The following is a 21,883-nucleotide window of genomic DNA, read 5'->3' as shown; positions in this document are numbered from 1 at the left end:
CTACCTTGGCCCTGTTGAATCAGATCTTCCATGAAGGATCTACCATAATCAATCTTCATAATAGCTAATACAAAAATATATATATTCACAATACAACAACTGAGAGAAAATGATACCACTAGCTACTAGAGTCTAGTCTCTGTGTGCATTTACTCTTTATACACTCGTCTCCCTACTGTTAGAATGTAATATCTCCAGCAGAAACAGCCTGAGCTGAAACAGGGAGTTGAGGTCAGATTAAAAGGTGGCTGCCACATGTTCCCATCTGAACTCCATCGTGTAGGAGCTGAGGCTTCGCCCAATTTAGCAGGAAAAATGGCAGAAAAAGCGGTGTTCACTAATTGGACTCACATTTCCCAATATCTTTTTATTTTGACCTTTATTTATACAGGTTTTTTTCTGATTGAGATAATATCTCTTTTCCAAGAGAGACCTGGTCCAATACAATCTTGCTGAGTCATTCTTGCTGAGTCATTTATCAGCCTGCAGAGAATGGAAAGTTCTCAGGGGGGCTGAAACAGGCCATGTGGAGGAAGGATCCACAGGCCAGGACTGAAACAAACAAAAAACAGTCACCTTACTTTTCTCACTTAATAAACACAACTACTTGAGTATCCATAAACATGAATGTACAATATGTCATGTTTTTCACTTGAATGTTTTGTTCTCTATTTATCAATGTAATATCCATGTATTTCAGTGTCTATGACAACTATGTGGGTATTATTACAACTTTATCCATACTGTACACAAATGGGGAGTAGAGCTGTTACCCAGCAGATGGCAGCAGCAAGTCCAGCGAGTTTTACAGCTCGTGGACGCTGGGTGTGAGTGTGGACGTTTCGTGTGTGGATGCATATTGATGCAATTGCCTTTTTTTCTTCTGAACTACATTTTAACAACAATGCATTAATTGTCCTATAAATGCAATGTCACATATAATTGTCACCACTTGCAGGATTCACACACAGGATCATCGGGTTCAGGTGAGTGCCTCGTTTATTGTCTGGCAATAAAGCAAACAACGTAGGTGTAAAGCAAACAACGTAGGTGATCAAGTTAGAAGTGACAATTCTCCAGCTCTGTATTTGCCTTAATCATTTAGAAAAAAGGTGTTCAATTACACAATGCAATTGTATAGTTTTAATCTTGTGATTCTATGCGCAGGCTCATATTTCTTCTGCCTCGCGCGTGCCGCTTAAAGGAAACATTGCTCAACACCATCATCAACACCATCATCCCAGACACCCGGGACCCACTCCAATGTGCATTACTGCCCAAAAAGATTCACAGATGATGCAATTTCTATTGCACATTGCCCTTTTCCACCTGGACAAAAGGAACACCTGTGTGAGAATGCTGTTCATTGACAACAGCTGTTCAGTTCAACACCATAGTGCCCTACAAGCTCATCACTAAGCTCAGGACCCTGGGACTAAACACCTCCCTCTGCAACTGGATCCTAGACTTCCTGATGGGCCGCCCCCAGGTGGTGAGGGTAGGTAACAACACATCTGCCACGCTGACCCTCAACACGGGGGCCCCCCAGGGGAGCGTGCTTATTCTCTTCCTGTACTCCCTGATCACCCATGACTGCGTGGCCGCGCACGTCTCAAACAACATAATTAAGTTTGCCGACGACACGATGGTGGCAGGCCTGATCACCGACGATGGTGCCAGGACAACAACCTCTCTCTCAATGTCAACTAGACAACGGAGCTGATCGTGGACTACAGGAAACGGAGGTCCAAGCACGCCCACATCCACATCGATGGGGCTGTAGTGGGGCGGGTTGAGAGCTTCAACTTCATCGGTGTCCACATCACGAAGGACCTATCATGGTCCAAACACACCAACACAGTCGTGAAGAGGGCACGACAATGCCTCTTTCCCCCTCAGGAAGCTGAAAGGTTTTGGCATGGGCTCTCAGATCCTCAAAAAGTTAGACCGCTGCACCATTGAGAGCATCTTGACTGGCTTTATCACCGCTTGGTATGGAAACTGCTCAACAAAGGGTTGAGCCCCCTGTCATCCAGGACCTCTATACTACACGACCGGTACCGGATCGCCAAGTCTGGGACCAAAAAGCTCCCGAACAGCTTCTACCCCCAAGCCATAAGACTGCTGAAAAGTTCATCAAATGGATACCTGGACAATTTGCATTGACCACCTTTTTTTTTTTTGCACTGGCTTTATGCACACTCACTGGACTCACACAAAGACACACTTTCACACTCTTCACATACGCTGCTACTACTCTGTTTATTATCTATACTGGTTGCCTAGTAACTTTACCCCTACCTACATGTACATATTACCTACCCTACTACCAACACTGCTGTTACTCTGTTTATTATCTATCCTGATTGACTAGTCACTTTACCCCTACCTACATGTACATATTACCTCAATTACCCAAACTACCTCGTACCCTTGCACATTGGCTCGGTACCGGTATTCCTTGTATATAGCAACGTTATTATTATTTTATTGTGCTACTATATCCTTTTTTCCCTTATTTGCACATTTTCCGTACTTTTTAACTCTGCATTATTGGGAAAGGGCTTGTAAGTAAGCATTTCACGTTAAATAGCACTGCAAATAGTACTGCTGGATTGAAAAGTCATAGTCAAATAAAAAATATAACACTTTTAGCAAAAAAAAAAAAATGTATCTTTAATTTAAAATCTGTAGAAACTATGAGATTATAAAGGTTCAGAAATTTTATGAAACAGCACAGTTAAAAATATATTGGCAAATAGAAATCAAAACGGTATGCTCTTCAGAAATAGATGGGAGGAAAGAAAACTATTGAAAAATACATTGTGTCCGTAAAAAGTTTGGGGTCACTTAGAAATGTCCTTGCTTATGAAAGAAAATGTAAAAAAAATCTCCATTAAAATGATGTCAAATTGATCAGAAATACAGTGCAGACATTGTTAATGTTGTAAATTACTATTGTAGCTGGAAATGGCTGATTTCTATGGAATATCTACATAGGCTTACAGAGGCCCATTATCAGCAACCATCACGCCTGTGTCCAAATGGCACATTGTGTTAGCTAAGGGCTAACCCTTTTGCAATTATGTTAGCACAGCTGAAAACTGTTGTTCTGATTAAAGAAGCAATAAAACTGTCCTTCTTTAGACTACTTGAGTATCTGGGGCATCAGCATTTGTGGGTTCGATTATAGGCTCAAAATAGCCAGAAACAAAGACATTTCTTCTGAAACTTGTCAGTCTATTCTTGTTCTGAGAAATGAAGAATATTAATTGCGAGAAATTGCCGAGAAACTGAAGATCTCATACAATGCTGTGTGCTACTCTCTTCACAGAAAAGCACAAACTGCCTCTAACCAGAATAGAAAGAGGAGTGGGAGGCCCTGGTGCACAACTGAGCAAGAGGACAAGTACATAGGGGCATAGGCACGCACAGAGGGGCATAGGCACGCGCAGTACAGTACAGGGTCAGCCTTCAGCACACTGCTCCAATCCTTATTTGAACACAGCTGGCAACAAAAACAGCACCAAAGCCACACTGGCTAATTATCTAATGTAAGGATACTGAGCTCCGTGCAAACCCTTCATAGACTGTGTGGTTTTTACCTACTAGTCTGATAATAGTGTCTAATAATCAGTGGTGTTTTCAGTGGATCTTTTCAACTAGGAGTGAATGTTGTGGTGTGTGGTTTTATCCTTGTGTGTTTTAAATATGTATTTCTCCAGCATTTTGGCAGTCCTCTGTACAATGGCACATCATTTCACACAGTGAAAACAAATACACAAAATATGATTCAAATCATGCAACAGGTCAGGCATATAACATTGAAAAATTAAATGCAACATATACACTACCGGTCAAAGACATCAACACTATGAAATAACACATATGGAATCATGTAGTAACCAAAAAAAGTGTTAAACAAAAATCTAAATCTATTTTATATTTGAGATACATCAAATAGCCACCCTTAGCCCCAATGACAACTTTGCACACTTGTCCATCTCTCAATGTGCTTCACCTGGAATGCTTTTACAACAGTATTGAAGGAATTCCCACATATGCTGAGAACTTGTTGGCTGATTTTCCTTCACTCTGTGGTCCGACTCATCCCAAACCATCTCAATTTGGTTGAGGTCGGGTGATTGTGGAGGTCAGGTCATCTGAAACAGCACTCCATCACTCTCCTTATTGGTCAAATAGCCCTTACACAGTCTGGAGATGTGTTGGGTCATTGTCCTGTTGAAAAACAAATGATAGTCCCACTAAGCCCAAACCAGATGGGATGGCGTATCGCTGCAGAATGCTGTGGTAGCCATGCTGGTTACGTGTGCCTTATATTCTAAATAAATCACAGACAGTGTCACCAGCAAAACCACCTCCACACCATACCTTCATGTCTTAAAGTAATGATGGACTGTCGTCTCTCTTTGCTTATTTGAAGATGTTCTTGCCATACTATGAACTTGGTATTTTACCAAATAGGGCTATCTTCTGTATACCACCCCAACCTTGTCACAACACAACTGATTGGCTCAAACACATTAAGATGGAAAGAAATCCACAAATTAACTTTTAACAAGGCACACCTGTTAATTGAAATACATTCCATTTCATGACTACCTCATGAATCCTACAGAGAGAATGCCAAGAGTGTGCAAAGCTGTCATCAAGACAAAGGGTGGCTATTTGAAGAATCTCAAATATAAAATATATTTGGAACACTTTTTTGGTTACTACATGATTCCATTTGTTATTTCATAGTTTTGATGTCTTCACTATTATTCTACAATGTAGAATAATAGTAAAAATAATGGAAAACACTTGAATGAGTAGGTGTTCTAAAAATTTGACCGGTAGTGTATGTGTTCTGAGAATTACATTTCATGTTACAAGAAGAACTACATTTAGTTAAGTGCAAAGCAAGCAAGCCACAACCATGCAATATCAGACTATTATATCATGCATCCTGCAAGTGACATATGATTTAGAGAGTCTGGTTATTGTTTCGCCTTATGGAAAATGACAAGTGCATTACTTGTATCATTATTGGATCTAATTAGCCACAGATCACCCTCCCACACATTCACAAACAAACAGTACCCATAGAAACGCCTGTGATGTCAATGATGCAGGAAAAGACTGTAGTCGAAGAAGGGTTAACTAGAAAGAGCTCAAACCTTGTAGAGCATCAGGCCAGATCTTCTTCACCTCCTCCTCCTCATCAGGTTCCTCTGTGAGAAAGGCCCAGTCATCCTGGAAAAGGGAACTTTTCAGAGCGGCAACGGGGCACTCAGAGGGGGCGATGGGACACTCAGAGGGGATGACAGGGGCAGTACACTCAGCCCCAAAGAGAGGACTAGCCTCTTTCTCAAGTCCAAGCTGTAAGACAGTGCCTGCCATTCCAATGGAGGGGGGTTCCATGGCCTCAGACTGGGAGATTTGGTTCTCAAACACTGTGGAGCTTACTACCTGGGAGGTTACCTCAAGTGGCATCTCAGACCTGAAGGTTGCCATACCAGCGGGTATTTCTTGAGTGATGTGCTCTAGCACTGTCTGCTGATGGTACTCTGTGAGGTCTGTGAAGTCCTCTGTGACTGGGGGTAGAGGGGTCGGAAGGTCAGTGTCAGAGTCTGGCTCAGTGTAATCAGCTTTGGTCAATGGGACAGAGACCTTAACCTCCGGTATGGCTTCTGTAATTGTAACTGGTTTACTTTTGGCCTCTACGGCGCCTTCTGTTGTTGTAGATGGCTCACTCTCAGCTTCAATGTTTTCTGTGGTTGTAGCTGGCTCACTCTCAGCTTCAATGTTTTCTGTGGTTGTAGCTGGCTCACTCTCAGCTTCAATGTTTTCTGTGGTTGTAGCTGGCTCACTCTCAGCTTCAATGTTTTCTGTGGTTGTAGCTGGCTCACTCTCAGCTTCAATGATTTCTGTGATTGTAACTGGTTCACTCTCGGCTTCAGTAGCAACAGCAGCTGTGATTGGTTCAGGCTCAGAGGCCTCAGAATCAGAAGAAGCCTCAGACGAAGAGGCCTCAGGCTCCTCATGAGTGGATGGTTCCTCCTCAACTTCTTTGGGCTCTTCGAGTATCTCAATATCAGTATCATGTGGGAGGTCTTCGGGAGGAACTTCAGGGGCATCCCTGACAACCACTGCCTGAATGGCAGCGGCTTCTTCAACAACCACCATCTCCGTGGCAGTCACTTTCTCAGCAACATCTTCCACCTCTTCAGTGGACTCTTCAGCAGACCCTTCAGTGGATTGTTTGGGCTCTTTTTCAAACTCTTCAACAGGTGCGGTGGCCTCAAGGACCTCCTCCTTAATGGCCTCACCCACCTCAAACACCTCAGGCTCTGGGGCCTTTTCAGCTGCTTCTACTATCTCCTCCACAACTGGCTTTGGCTCCTCCTGTTCCCACACATCTGAGAGCACCTCTGCAGTTTCCACAACGGTGATCTCTTCCTTTTGTGGCTCAGCCTCTTCAACAGGCATGGGGGCCTCAAAAGACACTTCCTCAACTGTCACCTCCTCCATCACTTTCTCCAATTCTAGGGCTGGGGCTTGGGCCTCTGGTTCCACTGCAGGGATGAATGCTGGTTCAATGATCTCTGCAAAAGGCACGAGCACAGCAACTTCCTTGGTCTTCTCTTGCTTAATAGGAGCAGGAACTTCAGGCACAAATGGTTTGACATCTCCAGCTGGGGCAGGGGATCTGACAGGCCTAGCCTCCAGAGGAAGAGGATAAGCAGGGCCACGTGGAGCAAAGCCTCTCCTCTGGCCCTCTTCTGGCACACGCTGTTGCTCTCTGTGGAAACCTTGGCCTCTTCTGAAGAAAGTCTGGGTCTCAGCTCCAGGCTCCCCTACAGCTCCGCGTCCGTGGCCCTGGTAGGAGCCCCTAAACCTCATTGCGAGCCTCTCACCCGAGGCCTCCTCCTCACCGGGGAGTCCCCTCTTGTGGCGGTAGCCCTGGCGGTCTATCATGCCCTGCTGGCTCTCCTGTCCGACCCTGGGTTTGGGGGCGTAGAAGGGGGGGCCCTCCACGGTCTGGACCACTCCACGGCTGGCCCGACGCATCATGTTCAGGGTGGACGCGGGGCGACGCACGCGCTGCAGGGAGGAGGGCACGATCTCAGGTGGCAGACGCAAGTAGTCCCGCAGGTACACGATACCCTCGTTGGTGAGGTACCAGTAGGAATGCTTCCATGCAAAGGTCTCCCGCACAAAGCCTTTGGATTTGAGGGAGCCCATGGCCCTTATCACCTTCAGGTTAGCAACCCCCTGGATCTCAGGGTGCATGCACTGGGGACGCCTGTCCTTCTTGGCCACCATGACGCCATCCCGAAAGAGGAGCTCATAAATGGCCCTCAGATCTGCCAGGGGCATTACCATGCCAGCAACCATTTTGACTTCTTGGGTTTTCTTTTAAGGCCTAATTAACTTATTTTGTTTAATGCAGAGGAAACTGAATGCAGTCACTTCTGGTTATACAATAGCAGGACCGGCTGCCAAGTATTAAGACTTCAAATGTTTTAACAAAGTCCTACAGTCTTGTGTATTTCCTTATTTCTTCTAAGATGTTGGGGGAATATATATATATTTCAGTCCCACAAAACACAGGAAATGTTCCCTATGAATCAGTTTCCCTTGGAAGTAAAAAGGCACTGATCTACCGAAGTGCCTGAGTCAGTGTGGCACAAAAAGCAAGCCCACAACCCCTCCTACCTTCTCTCTGGTCGGTGGAGAAACAGCCTGGCCGAGGCGAGTAGGGAAGAAAAGGGGAAAAGCGAAGGGGGTGTGTGCACACGCGGGATGCAGGGAAAAAAAGGAAGGAAGCTAAGCAGGCAAGCTAGCAAGAGAGCCAGGAGTGACACACCTCTGCCGCACTATAGCACATGTGTTTGTACACTGTGTGCCTAAAGGGAACACTCCCACCAGAGCTCTGCCACTCCCCCTTTGGCTGCTGGAAGCAGAGATCTAGGCAGAGTGGGCTGGGCTCCAACGGATGAACAAAAGAACACATAGGAGACACCCTGTCCTGTACAGTCCGCAACAGCCAGACATTCACTCATCTTAGTGCAAACCTCTACTGCCAATCCAGAGCACATCTCTTGCACTCAGTGACATTTAGGTATAGCCTATACTTTGCACTCCCACCCCTGTAAGTAATACCCAAGTCAAACCCTTTTCCCTGGGGCATATGGGGGGAGTTACACAGTGTTCCTCCTGTTTTCACTTACAGTATATTTTTTCTGAAGCTTACACACTCACATTTGAATATCCAAAGAGGGGGGCAAACTACTGCTTAAAGAGAGCGAGAAAAATGACATATAGACCGTCCAAACTCCAGGAGGTGTTTCACAAAACTGAGCAAACATGTTGAACATACATGGAGCACATGTGTCTGCGTACGCACATGCGAGTCTAGTAGGGGAACAGTATGTCCCTCAGAGCACTTTAAGGAGGAGGAATTATTATTGGTTCTTTGCTCCAGCACTCTCTACTGAATTTTCAACACTGCAATCCTTGATAAACTGCTCCCTCTTTAAAGGCCCAAAGCAGCCGTTTTTAGATCGGTATAATTTAACAACTAAGTACCTTACTGTATTTGTGATTTTTTATTAACATTGGCAAAAATAGCTTTTTAGCAAAATAATATTTATCAAGCAAGACTTTTTCTAGGACTGTCTGGAAGTGGTTTGTGTGGGAAGGTTAAAACTGAAAACTAGCTGTTATTGGCAGAGAGGTTTGGAACGCTTGTTGCTATTGGTCTATTAACTAATTTACCGCATTTTGATGTCACCATGGAAAGCTGAAACTCCTGTCCATGAAAACCTTCTGATTGTTCCTGCGTAGATTGGATTTTCAACCAGCAACTATCAGGAAATAACACTGATCAAATGTTTTCACACTTAGAGTTTCATCGGCTATTGGACAGCTGTTCTACAACACAGCTGTTCTACAAAACTGCTTAATCTTTCATTTATTTTCCTTCGTAAAACACCATGATTGCAATTAGTGGTTCCTTTCTCATTACTAGCCAAAATGCTGAGCATGTTTTTGAAAGCCATTATTGTAGTCTTTCTACAAGTTAAAAGTGTATTCAAAACCCTTAGGCTACTAGTGATTTAACAATAGGGAATTGTGCTGACTATGCGGTGCTCGTAGAAAGAATGACGAGAACGCATTCTCGATCTGTTGCTGTGCTGCACACTTTCACTAGATCAAATAGTACAAATCTAGTGAAATCAAACGGCTAACTACCGCTAACCATGTATAAACTGCTGTACTGAACAAGAAAACCCTCTATTTCCCCAATTGAGTCAGCAGCCAGGAACACCGCATTTAATATCTAATGCATGTGAAGATCACATGTCAACTTGAACATGTATCTGTCTATGCATGTGCACATGTGCAGTTCACTTTGTGGTTGCAGGATATATGGAAGAGCTGGAGAGGGTCTGAGTGTTACCTGTTAAACTGGTCTAAATGGGGTCTCAGACTTAGGGCTGTGACGGTCATGGAATTTTGGATGAAGGTAATTGGCCAAATGACCGTGACCATACGTACATACCCCAACCAGAAGCCATGGATTACAGGCAACATCCTCACTAAGCGAAAGGCTAGAGCTGCAGCTTTCAAGGAGTGGGACTCTAACCCGGAAGCTTATAAGAAATCCCGATATGCCCTCCGACGAACCATCAAACAAGCAAAGTGTTAATACAGGACTAAGATCGAATTCTACTACACCGGCTCCGATGCTCGTCGGATGTGGCAAGGCTTGCAAAACATTACAGACTTACAAAGACACTGAAACATGCATGAGAGCACCAGCTGTTCCGGACGACTGTGTGATCACGCTCTCCGCAGCCGATGTGAGTAAGACCTTTAAAGGTCAACATTAAAAAAGGCTGCAGGGCCAGACATATGACCATGACGTGTACCGCAAGCATGCACTGACCAACTGGCAAGTGTCTTCACTGACATTTTCAACCTCTTCCTGTCTGAGTCTGTAATACCAACATGTTTTAAACAGACCACCATAGTCCCTGTGCCCAAGAACACTAAGGTAACATGCCTAAATGACTACCGACCCGTAGCACTCACGTCTGTAGCCATGAAGTGCTTTAAAAGGTTGGTCATGGTTCACATCAACACCATTATCCCAGAAACGCTAGACCCACTCCAATTTGCATACCGCCCTAAAAGATGCACAGACGATGCAATCTCTATTGCACTCCACACTGCCCTTTCCCACCTGGACAAAATGAACACCTATGTGAGAATGCTATTCATTGACAACAGCTCAGCGTTCAACACCACAGTGCCCTCAAAGCTCATCACTAAGCTAAGGACCCAGGGACTACACACCTCCCTCTGAAACTGGATCCTGGACTTCCTGATGGGCCACCCCCAGGTGGTGAGGGTAGGTAACAACATATCCGCCCCGCTGATCCTCAACACAGGGGCATGCTCAGCCTCCTCCTGTACTCCCTGTTCACTCATGACTGCAAGGCCAGGTACAACTCCCAACACCATCATTACGTTTACCGATGACACAACAGTGGTAGGCCTGATCACCGACAACAACGAGACAGCCTATAGGGAGGAGGTCAGAGACCTGGCCGTGTGGTGCCAGGACAACAACCTCTCCCTCAACATGATCAAGACAAAGGAGATGATTGTGGACTAAATGATTGTGGGCCGAGCACACCCACATTCTCATCGACAGGGCTGCAGTGGAGCAGGTTGAGAGCTTCAACTTCCTTTGTGTCCACGTCACCAAAAAACTAATAATGGTCCAAGCACACCATGACAGTCATGAAGAGGGAAAGACAAAACCTATTCCCCCTCAGGAGACTGAAAAGATTTGGCATGGGTCCTCAGATCCTCAAAAGGTTCTACAGCTGCACCATTGAGAGCATCCTGAATGGTTGCATCATTGCCTGGTATGGCAACTGCATAGGTTAGTGCGTACGGCCCAGTACATCACTTGGGCCAAGCTTCCTGCCATCCAGGACCTCGATACCAGGCGGTGTCAGAGGAAGGCCCTAAAAATTGTCAAAGATTCCAGCCACCCTAGTCATAGACTGTTCTCTCTGCTACCGCATAGCAAGTGGTACCAGAGGGCAAGTCCAGGTCCAAGAGGCTTCTAAACAGCTTCTACCCCCAAGCCAAAAGACTCCTGAACATCTAATCAAATGGCTACCCAGACTATTTGCATTTCCCCTCCCCCTCTTTTACACCACTGCTACTCCCTGTTATTATCTACGCATCTATGCATATTACCTCAATTATCTTGACTAACCGGTGCCCCCGCACATTGACTCTGTACTGATACCCTTGGTATACAGTCTCGCAATTGTTATTTTACTGCTGCTCTTTAACTACAGTGCCTTGCGAAAGTATTCGGCCCCCTTGAACTTTGCGACCTTTTGCCACATTTCAGGCTTCAAACATAAAGATATAAAACTGTATTTTTTTGTGAAGAATCAACAACAAGTGGGACACAATCATGAAGTGGAACGACATTTATTGGATATTTCAAACTTTTTTAACAATCAAAAACTGAAAAATTGGGCGTGCAAAATTATTCAGCCCCTTTACTTTCAGTACAGCAAACTCTCTCCAAAAGTTCAGTGAGGATCTCTGAATAATCCAATGTTGACCTAAATGACTAATGATGATCAATACAATCCACCTGTGTGTAATCAAGTCTCCGTATAAATGCACCTGCACTGTAATAGTCTCAGAGGTCCGTTAAAAGCGCAGAGAGCATCATGAAGAACAAGGAACACACCAGGCAGGTCCGAGATACTGTTGTGAAGAAGTTTAAAGCCGGATTTGGATACAAAAAGATTTCCCAAGCTTTAAACATCCCAAGGAGCACTGTGCAAGCGATAATATTGAAATGGAAGGAGTATCAGACCACTGCAAATCTACCAAGACCTGGCCGTCCCTCTAAACTTTCAGCTCATACAAGGAGAAGACTGATCAGAGATGCAGCCAAGAGGCCCATGATCACTCTGGATGAACTGCAGAGATCTACAGCTGAGGTGGGAGACTCTGTCCATACGACAACAATCAGTTGTATATTGCACAAATCTGGCCTTTATGGAAGAGTGGCAAGAAGAAAGCCATTTCTTAAAGATATCCATAAAAAGTGTTGTTTAAAGTTTGCCACAAGCCACCTGGGAGACACACCAAACATGTGGAAGAAGGTGCTCTGGTCAGATGAAACCAAAATTGAACTTTTTGGCAACAATGCAAAACGTTATGTTTGGCGTAAAAGCAACACAGCTCATCACCCTGAACACACCATGCCCACTGTCAAACATGGTGGTGGCAGCATCATGGTTTGGGCCTGCTTTTCTTCAGCAGGGACAGGGAAGATGGTTCAAATTGATGGGAAGATGGATGGAGCCAAATACAGGACCATTCTGGAAGAATGGAAGAAACCTGATGGAGTCTGCAAAAGACCTGAGACTGGGACGGAGATTTGTCTTCCAACAAGACAATGACCCAAAACATAAAGCAAAATCTACAATGGAATGGTTCAAAAATAAACATATCCAGGTGTTAGAATGGCCAAGTCAAAGTCCAGACCTGAATCCAATCGAGAATCTGTGGAAAGAACTGAAAACTGCTGTTCACAAATGCTCTCCATCCAACCTCACTGAGCTCTCGCTGTTTTGCAAGGAGGAATGGGAAAACATGTCAGTCTCTCGATGTGCAAAACTGATAGAGACATACCCCAAGCGACTTACAGCTGTAATCGCAGCAAAAGGTGGCGCTACAAAGTATTAACTTAAGGGGGCTGAATAATTTTGCACGCCCAATTTTTCAGTTTTTGATTTGTTAAAAAAGTTTGAAATATCCAATAAATGTCGTTCCACTTCATGATTGTGTCCCACTTGTTGTTGATTCTTCACAAAAAAATACAGTTTTATATCTTTATGTTTGAAGCCTGAAATGTGGCAAAAGGTCGCAAAGTTCAAGGGGGCCGAATACTTTCGCAAGGCACTGTACTTGTTATTTTTATTTCTTGTTCGTTTTTTTTTTAAACTGCATTGTTGGTTAGGGGCTTTTAAGTAAGCATTTCACTGTAAGTTCTACACCTGTTGTATTCGGCGCATGTGACTAATAGCATTTGATTGGATATGATTTGACATAGAATGAATAGAACGGGCGTCCCCATTCAAGTCCAAGTTGGCATAATGGGTACTCATAGGAGCAAAGACGGAAGTAAAATATGTCCCTATGGGCCCTGGTCCAAAGTAGTGACCTATACCGAAATAAGGTGCCATTAGGGACACATCTTAACAGCAGTGGTAGTTGTGAGGAGGGAGGGCCCTATGGGGAGGGAGAAGGGAGGAGGGAGGGCCCTATGGGCCTTGGTCAAAATAGGAAATAGGGTGTCATTTCGGATGAACACAGCCCAGTGATGCAGATCCCTGATGCTAATGAACAACCACCAGGGATGGTGCTGCTGCCAGAGGGAGGATTTCACGCACTGATTACAAACAAAGGAGTCTCTAACAACCTATCGCAGTGGATCTCTTCACCATGTTCATGATTCCCGGCTACAGCCAGACTGGCATGCAAGAGAGCTTGTGGCCAAGTTAAAACCATCATGGAACCATTGAGTGCTAAGATTTTCCTCTCTCAGGACAGGATGGAGATGGAAAGATAGGACACCCTATTCAGCCTAGACTTGGACATGCACACAACTGCAGTAAACATGCATTAATAAATCAGGTCTATTGGATTGTATTACTTTTCATCAAAACAGTACAATATACTGTACAGCCCCAAAGCAGGCACTGGAGCAATGCGTTTTGAAAAATCATCTGAGAATCGACCAAAAGCTATGACTTTCTCCTATGTGGTCCACCAAAACCTTCATAAACATGTAGCCACAGTTCATATTTGGATAGAGGACATTTTTGTTTTGCACTTTTCGACAGAGGAAATATAGCACATTTTCAGACCTCGTTGAAGACCGAATTCGGCCCCCCGGGGGCAAAATGAGTTTGACACCACTGGCCTAATGGATCCCCTGAGCAACGCCTGGGCACACCCTTTCAGCCCTGTTGCTTCCATCCACCACCACCCAAAATAGCAATGTCAGCGGGGGATGAGGGGCACTTGGCAACCATACTCAGAGGAGTACGGATGAAGTTTATACCACCGGTCACGGTGGGCCGCCACTGCTAAATAATTGCTGCCATGACAAAAAAAATATGATTAAGAAAATAATACATTTTAAGTGAAGGTCAAATGTTTTCAGTGGAAACTTAAATGACTAAAACCAGACAAAGTATGTAGAAAAAAAATTATGGAGCTTTATAAGATCATCTTAGAGCATTAACAACCATCAAATTAAAAACTGTAAAATCAGGTAGAATCAAAAAAAAAAAAATGGCATGGCATATGGCCCAAATTATTTTATTATAATGTTTGAGTCACTCAGATAGCATTAGAAAACACAGGTAGTCATGTGTAGTTACAGCTCATACAGTGAACATACAAAAGTATTTGATCCCCTGCTGATTTTGTACGTTTGCCCACTGACAAATAAATGATCAGTCTATAATTTTAACGGTAGGTTTATTTGAACGGTGAGAGACAGAATAACAACAAAAAATCCAGAAAAACGCATGTCAAAAATGTTATAAATTGATTTGCATTTTAATGAGGGAAATAAGTATTTGACCCCTCTGCAAAACATGACTTAGTCCTTGGTGGCAAATCGCTTGTTGGCAATCAGAGGTCAGACGTTTCTTGTAGTTGGCCACCAGGTTTGCACACATCTCAGGAGGGATTTTGTCCCACTCCTCTTTGCAGATCTTCTCCAAGGCATTAAGGTTTCGAGGCTGATATTTGGCAACTCGAACCTTCAGCTCCCTCCACAGATTTTCTATGGGATTAAGGTCTGGAGACTGGCTAGGCCACACCAGGACCTTAATGTGCTTCTTCTTGAGCCACTCCTTTGTTGCCTTGGCCGTGTGTTTTGGGTCATTGTCATGCTGGAATACCAATCCACGACCCATTTTCAATGCCCTGGCTGAGGGAAGGAGGTTCTCACCCAAAATTTGACGGTACATGGCCCCGTCCATCGGCCCTTTGATGCGGTGAAGTTGTTCTGTCCCCTTAGCAGAAAAACACCCCCATAGCATAATGTTTCCACCTCCATGTTTGACGGTGGGGATGGTGTTCTTGGGGTCATAGGCAGCATTCCTCCTCCTCCAAACATGGCGAGTTGAGTTGATGCCAAAGAGCTCCATTTTGGTCTCATCTGACCACAACACTTTCACCCAGTTGTCCGCTGAATCATTCAGATGTTGATTGGCAAACTTCAGACGGGCATGTATATGCGCTTTCTTGAGCAGGGGGACCTTGCGGGCACTGCAGAATTTCAGTCCTTCACGGCGTAGTGTGTTACCAATTGTTTTCTTGGTGACTATGGTCCCAGCTGCCTTGAGATCATTGACAAGATCCTCCCGTGTAGTTCTGGCCTGATTCCTCACCGTTCTCATGATCATTGCAACTCTACAAGGTGAGATCTTGCATGGAGCCCCAGACCGAGTGGAGATTGACAGTTATTTTGTGTTTCTTCCATTTGCGAATAATCGCACCAACTGTTGTCACCTTCTCACCAAGCTGCTTGGCGATGGTCTTGTAGCCCATTCCAGCCTTGTGTAGGTCTAAAATCTTGTCCCTGACATCCTTGGAGAGCTTTTTGGTCTTGGCCATGGTGGAGAGTTTGGAATCTGATTGATTGATTGCTTCTCTGGACAGGTGTCTTTTATACAGGTAACAAGCTGAGATTAGGAGCACTCCCTTTAAGAGTGTGCTCCTAATCTCAGCTCGTTACCTGTATAAAAGACACCAGGGAGCCAGAAATCTTTCTGATTGAGAGGGGGTCAAATACTTATTTCCCTCATTAAAATGCAAATCAATTTATAACATTTTTGACATGCGTTTGTCTGGATTTTGTTGTTGTTATTTTGTCTCTCACTGTTCAAATAAACCTACCATTAAAATTATAGACTGATCATTTCTTTGTCAGTGTCAGTGCAACATACAAAATCAGCAGGGGATCAAATACTTTTTTCCCCTCACTGTATACTGTAGGTTTATACCATTTGAAACAGACCTAGGCCTACATCCTTCAAAAATGCACAGTAACCTGCCAAAATAACCACTTCAGGGTGTTACCATGGTCAACATTAGTGCACTGTGGGGAATAGGGTGACATTTGGGATGCGGCCTGAGTGGAAGCAAAAGGAGATAATATCTACTCTGATTACTGACCGGTCTCATCATCTTCCTGATATTCTCCTCCTCCTTTCTCAGAACCGCTTAGCTGTGGGGTCTGGCACACCTATAGTGTAACCAAGGGTTGTTAGAGTGTACTGTAGGTACATTTTTGTTGTCACTTGTACTTTCGTAACCTCGTCCCAATTGCTTCCGAGAGCCTGCTGGTGGAGGAGACTTTCATGAAATTGTTTGTTCATAACAAAACGTGTTTAATCCTTTTTTCAATGCACTGAAATGACACTTCTCCTCACAAACTAGTCATCAAATCAGGGTTTCTGCAAAGCGAAATCTGGTAAATATCAATTTTGGGGATGATAGGGCCACATACTTCAAGTTGGGACTGACCAGACTGCATATATGGTGCAGATTAGTGAATGTCTTAGTGTTTTTCAGTGAGCTTGGTTTTGTACCAGTGAAACATTTCACAGAGGTGTAGCATGCCACTTAATGAGACATAGTAACAGTAGTACAGCTTGATTTAGTACCTATTCTAAAGGAGGACAGTGTCTGTGTCTCAATTGGCACTATATTCCCTATACAGTGCACTACTTTTGACCAGGGCCCTATGGGTTCTGGTCAAAAGTAGTGCACTAATTGCATAAGATATGTTATGTTATGTTGCATAACAACATCGCTAGGTAGCGACCCAAGTCGCTATGTAAATAGGGCACTACTTTTGATGGGCCCATAGGGCTCTGGTCAAAAGTAGTGCCCTATGTAGTGCACTATGTAGGGAATAGGGTGCCATTTGGGATGAAGCACTAGTCTCTCATTTACGCATGATCAGTGCAGACACAAGCCCTACCATGGTGAAGACGATGCAAAGGAAGGCTCACCATTACTCAATAAATGTAATGTAATGACAGTTTTAAATTAATAATGCACTTATCTTTGGGACTCTGTGAGAACCACAGACATTTGGAACACAGGTGGGATTTGAAATAGAAAATATCTGCCTCAAATGTTTAAAAGAGAAAGTTGGCATAGCTAACCGCTGAGCTGTTAGGTAAATGAGGAGTAACCAAGTTGGGTGAGAGAGGCAAAGGGCCCACTGAAGGAGATGATAGTAGCTGACAGATAATCGGGGAGTTCCAGAATAGTGGTGCCAGGAACCACATGCCATCTACATTCAACAGCCAAAACAGACCTAGCCTGGGGGGAACCAGTCCCTGAGAAACAGCACAGACACACAAAAGGGGCAGTGTCTTTTGGCTTTTAACACAATTGAAAAACATTAAGATTTTTTTGATTATAGACCATGTGACCAGGCCAGGAAAAAGAGAGTTATAACAGACACCTGGTCAGGAAAAACACCCATTCCAAATATGAATTACATACCAAAGACAGATGCATATGGCACACTGTTCTTAACGCCTATTGCAGACAGTATAAAACACAGGTAAAAAAACAAAAAAGAGCACCAGGAAGTTGGAACTGATTCAGGCAACAGAACCAAAAACAGACATTTTTCGGGGAACAGAATCAGAAGCGGGAACGAAAGTGATCTATAATGTTCCGGAACAGAAACATTTTATGGGAGTATGGGAACCGGTTAATAATGTTATTTTACATTCTGGGCTTTTTTTCAGTCCCACCAAAAACTTAAAACAAAGTGCCTATGCAAAGCCTTCAGTCTGTCACTCAGAAACTTATTCCAGTGTCTGCCTGCCAGCTGAAAATCTTTGCCAGTGTGTGTGTACGTGTGTAGGGTACCTGCCTCTCCCCCTCTGAAGCATAGCCTACTGAAGTTACAGGCGTGATTCAGAAAAGAAGGAGAGTTTTTTATTTGCAGAATAATGGAGACACTTTTTCAATGCTAGTTAAGGATACTATAGATATCACATTTCACATTAGATTTATTAACTACTAAAAGTGTGTTTTTAATTCTGGTGCCTCTCTGCACACACAAGCTTGTTAGCTAGCTAGCTAGCTAGCACGGGTCCAACATTAAGCCTGTTGGAAGTTCAAAGACATTCAAAGTTCCTCCATAGAAGCTGCTCCTCCGTAGGTATAATTCTGTGGGCCTAATTCAGATATTGCATGTCATAACAAGATGCCCAGCGCTTCAAGCCAAGCCTCCCACTCCACCCTCTCTTGCGGTCTCTCCACCCGCAAAATTTCAAACGCATCTCGCCTCCCTACACTTGTCTGGCCATCGCACATGTAAACAACTATAGCTTGTTGAGCTAAATGTTTAAAAAAAATCATTTCAGAGTTAAAAAGGAACGATACAAACAGCTACTTTTTGGGGGATGGAAAAGGTTCAGAACTTTATTTTGCAGTTCAGAACAGTGGAACCGAACGAAAAAAGAAAGGTTCGGTTCAGAACAAAATAAACTCCTGCAGAGTACTGACACCTGAGAAAGTCCTGAGAAAGTCCTGAGAAAGTCCTGACAAAGTTCATAATCCTGCAGCTCTCACTCCCTTTTCCTATGGGGTCACAAAACACTTCAACTGTGCGAACCTTAATGGAAAAGCCACAAAGTGATTTCTTTGCCTTTAGAAGGTCAATTGTGTCTGTGTTCCATTCAACATGAGTCACCCGTCATCCATGCCTCCCCTGAGAGAGCAGCAAATGTGGAAAGAAATATGGAGCCCAAGCAGGCACACTATGGACCCCCATTGCAGGGCTAAAACTATGCAGCAGGGGAATGATAAAATATTTGTTTTCCTATTTTCTGAGAGTTAGATGGTAGAATTGTGCCTTCCTCTGACTCATGAAGTGCTTCTCTACTGCTATTCCACCAATTACAAGTCTGTAGAGTGGAGTGGACAAAACCATCAGTAGAGTGTGGTGCAGTATAGTGTGGTGTACCAGTAGCCTACATGTCAACTCACACTGCCCTCTATTGGAGACAGGACCCTAGTGGGGACAAGACCCAAAGCACTCTGGGGTTCAGGTGACAACACAACAAAGCGCCCAACAGGTATAAAGGTCCTAGAATGTGTTCCAATTCCAAATGGCAGCCTATTCCCTATAGAGTCCACTACTTTTGACGAGAGGGCTTTGGTCAAAAGTAGTGCACTATATAGTTAATAGGGTAGAGGAGAGTGGGTTAGTTGAGCCAAAGGGGTAAGTTGAGCCACCCTTGTTTATAGGAATTCATACACAAAATGTATAATTATACCAAATATTTAGGAAGAGGTCTTAATTTCATGGATTTTGTCAAGGAAGAAACCACATGGAAAAAGAGGTAAGTAATCAAGTCAGGTACAGAAAAATAATTTTCACCAAATCAAAATTATTTATTGTGTTAGAGGTTTCACGATGCTTGTATCTAAACCAACGTAGATCATTTGAAGTATTGTTCTATACATCAGATGGGGTCTCTATAAGCTTCAATATGAGGTCCTAACAATGGCACCAATGGTGCGGTTTTATCGGCTCCTAACCAACGGTGCTATTTTGTGTGTTTCTCCACATTATTGGTTAGTTATTTTGTACATAATGTTGCTGCTACCGTCTCCTATGACCGAAAAGAGCTTCTGGATATCAGAACAGCAATTACTCACTTCAAACTGGATTATTTTTTCTTTAATGAGTCCTATACGAAGGATATACTGCTTCTCCGAGACCAGGCCCAAATCCTCGTCATTCTCATGAAGAAAAGACGGAAATAAAAGAGGCGGAGATTGGGGTGCCTTGTTAGAATTAGACAGCGAGTGGGTAACCTGCCTCTACCATCCATTCTATTGGCCAATGTGCAATCACTGGAAAATAAACTGGATGATGAGACGATCCTACCAACGGGACATTCAAAACTCTAATGTCTTGTTTCACGGAGTCGTGGCTGAATGACAACAGGGATAGTATACATTTAGCTGTTAAAAAAATAAAAAATTCTCTCAGCATGTCACATGTGCAACCAGAGGAAAAAAAAAACTCTAGACCACCTTTACTCCACAAACAGAGATGCGTACAAAGTTCTCCCTCACCCTCCATTTGGCAAATCTGACCATAATTCTATACTCCTGATTCCTGTTTACAAGCAAAGACTAAAGCAGGAAGTACCAGTGACTCGCTCAATACGGAAGTGGTCGGATGCTGAAAACTATTACGGACTACAAAGAGAAACCTCACTTGGAGCTGCCCAGTGGTGCGAGCCTACCAGACGAGCTAAATCACTTTTATGCTCGCTTCGAGGCAGATAACACTGACGCATGCCTGAGAGCACCAGCTGTTCCGGACGACTGTGTGATCACGCCCTCCGTAGCCAATGTGAGCAAGACCTTTATACAGGTCAACATTCACAAGGCCACGCGGCCAGGATGATTACCTGGCCGTGTACTCAGAGCATGCGCGGACCAACTGGCATATGTCACTGACATTTTCAACCTCTCCCTGACTGAGTCTGTAATGTTTCAAGCAGACCACCATAGTCCCTGTGCCCAAGAAAGTGAAAGTAACCTGCCTAAATTATTACCACCCCGTAGCACTCACGTCGGTAGCCATGAAGTGCTTTGAAAGGCTGGTCATGGCTCACATCAACACCATCATCTCGAAAACCCTAGACCCACTCCAATTCGCATACCGCCCCCAACAGATCCACAGATGACGCAATCTCAATCGCACTCCACACGGCCCTTTCCCACCTGGTCAAAAGGAACATCTTTGTGAGAATGCTGTTCATTGACTACAGCTCAGTGTTCAACACCATAGTGCCCACAAAGCTCATCACTAAGCTAAGGACCCTGGGACTAAACACCTCCCTCTGCAACTGGACCCTGGACTTCCTGACTGGCCTCCCCCAGGTGGTAAGGGTACACAACAACACATCTGCCACACTGATCCTCAGAAGTGCGTGCTTAGTCCCCTCCTGCACTCCCTGTTCACCGACGACTGCATGGCCAAGCACGACGCCAACACAATCATTAAGTTTGCTGACGACACAACAGTGGTAGGCCTGATCAACGACAACGATCAGCCTATAGGGAGGAGATCAGAGGCCTGGCAGTATGGTGCCAGGACAACAACCTCTCCCTCAACATGAGCAAGACAAAAGGAGCTGATTGTGGACTACAGGAAAAGGAGGGCTGAACACACCCCCATCACCTACAAACTATCATGGTTCAAACACACCAAGACAGCCCTCGTTGGAAGTCTGTGTTTCAGACATAAGGAAGTGGATGGCTGCAAACATTCTACTTTTAAACTCGGACAAAACATGCTTGTTCTAGGTCCCAAGAAACAAAGAGATCTTCTGTTGAATCTGACAATTAATCTTGATGGTTGAACAGTCATCTCAAATAAAACTGTGAAGGACCTCGGCGTTACTCTGGACCCCGATCTCTCTTTTGACGAACATATCAAGAACAGCTTTTTCCATCTACGTAAAATTGCTAAAAATCAGAAACTTTCTCTCCAAAAATGATGCAGAAAAATTTATCAATGCCTTTGTCACTTCTATGTTAGACTTCTGCAATGCTCTACTTTCCGGCTACCCGGATAAAGCAGTAAATAAACTTCAGTTAGTGCTAAACACGGCTGCTAGAATCTTGACTAGAACCCAAAAATGTGATCATATTACTCCAGTGCTAGCCTCTCTACACTGATTTCAGGTTT

General features: G+C 44.1%; 2 protein-coding genes and 1 long non-coding RNA gene across 19 annotated transcripts in view; 1 reads left to right on the top strand and 2 right to left on the bottom strand.

Annotated features, from left to right (window-relative positions):
• Window positions 1-11,268, bottom strand: part of LOC110496064 (uncharacterized) — a 30,349-nt gene extending 19,081 nt beyond the window's left edge. The window contains exons 1-2 of one of the 2 annotated variants that reach the window (XM_036952537.2): window positions 5,181-11,268; window positions 2,659-4,239 (exon numbers count right to left, since the gene is read on the bottom strand). In XM_036952537.2, coding sequence (XP_036808432.2) covers window positions 4,232-4,239; window positions 5,181-7,401 — 2,229 coding nt within the window. In that variant the 5' untranslated portion in view covers window positions 7,402-11,268 and the 3' untranslated portion in view covers window positions 2,659-4,231. Of the gene's footprint in view, window positions 1-2,658; window positions 4,240-5,180 lie in introns of those variants that run through there. The other variant, XM_090208461.1, reaches the window with a different exon arrangement.
• The window catches only part of LOC110496062 (plectin), a 200,302-nt gene that overhangs the window by 96,331 nt on the left and 82,088 nt on the right, over window positions 1-21,883 (bottom strand). The window lies entirely within an intron of this gene.
• Window positions 836-2,923, top strand: LOC149975511 (uncharacterized). Its single transcript, XR_016488479.1, has 2 exons — window positions 836-986; window positions 1,168-2,923. It is a non-coding gene; the product is annotated as an uncharacterized LOC149975511 (long non-coding RNA).

This window comes from Oncorhynchus mykiss, chromosome 18, assembly GCF_057628025.1.
Source record: "Oncorhynchus mykiss isolate SJ-2025 chromosome 18, ASM5762802v1, whole genome shotgun sequence".
Taxonomy (NCBI): Eukaryota; Metazoa; Chordata; class Actinopteri; order Salmoniformes; family Salmonidae; genus Oncorhynchus; species Oncorhynchus mykiss.
Note: the sequence above shows the minus strand (reverse complement) of the source record. Positions and strands in the feature narration are given on the sequence as shown.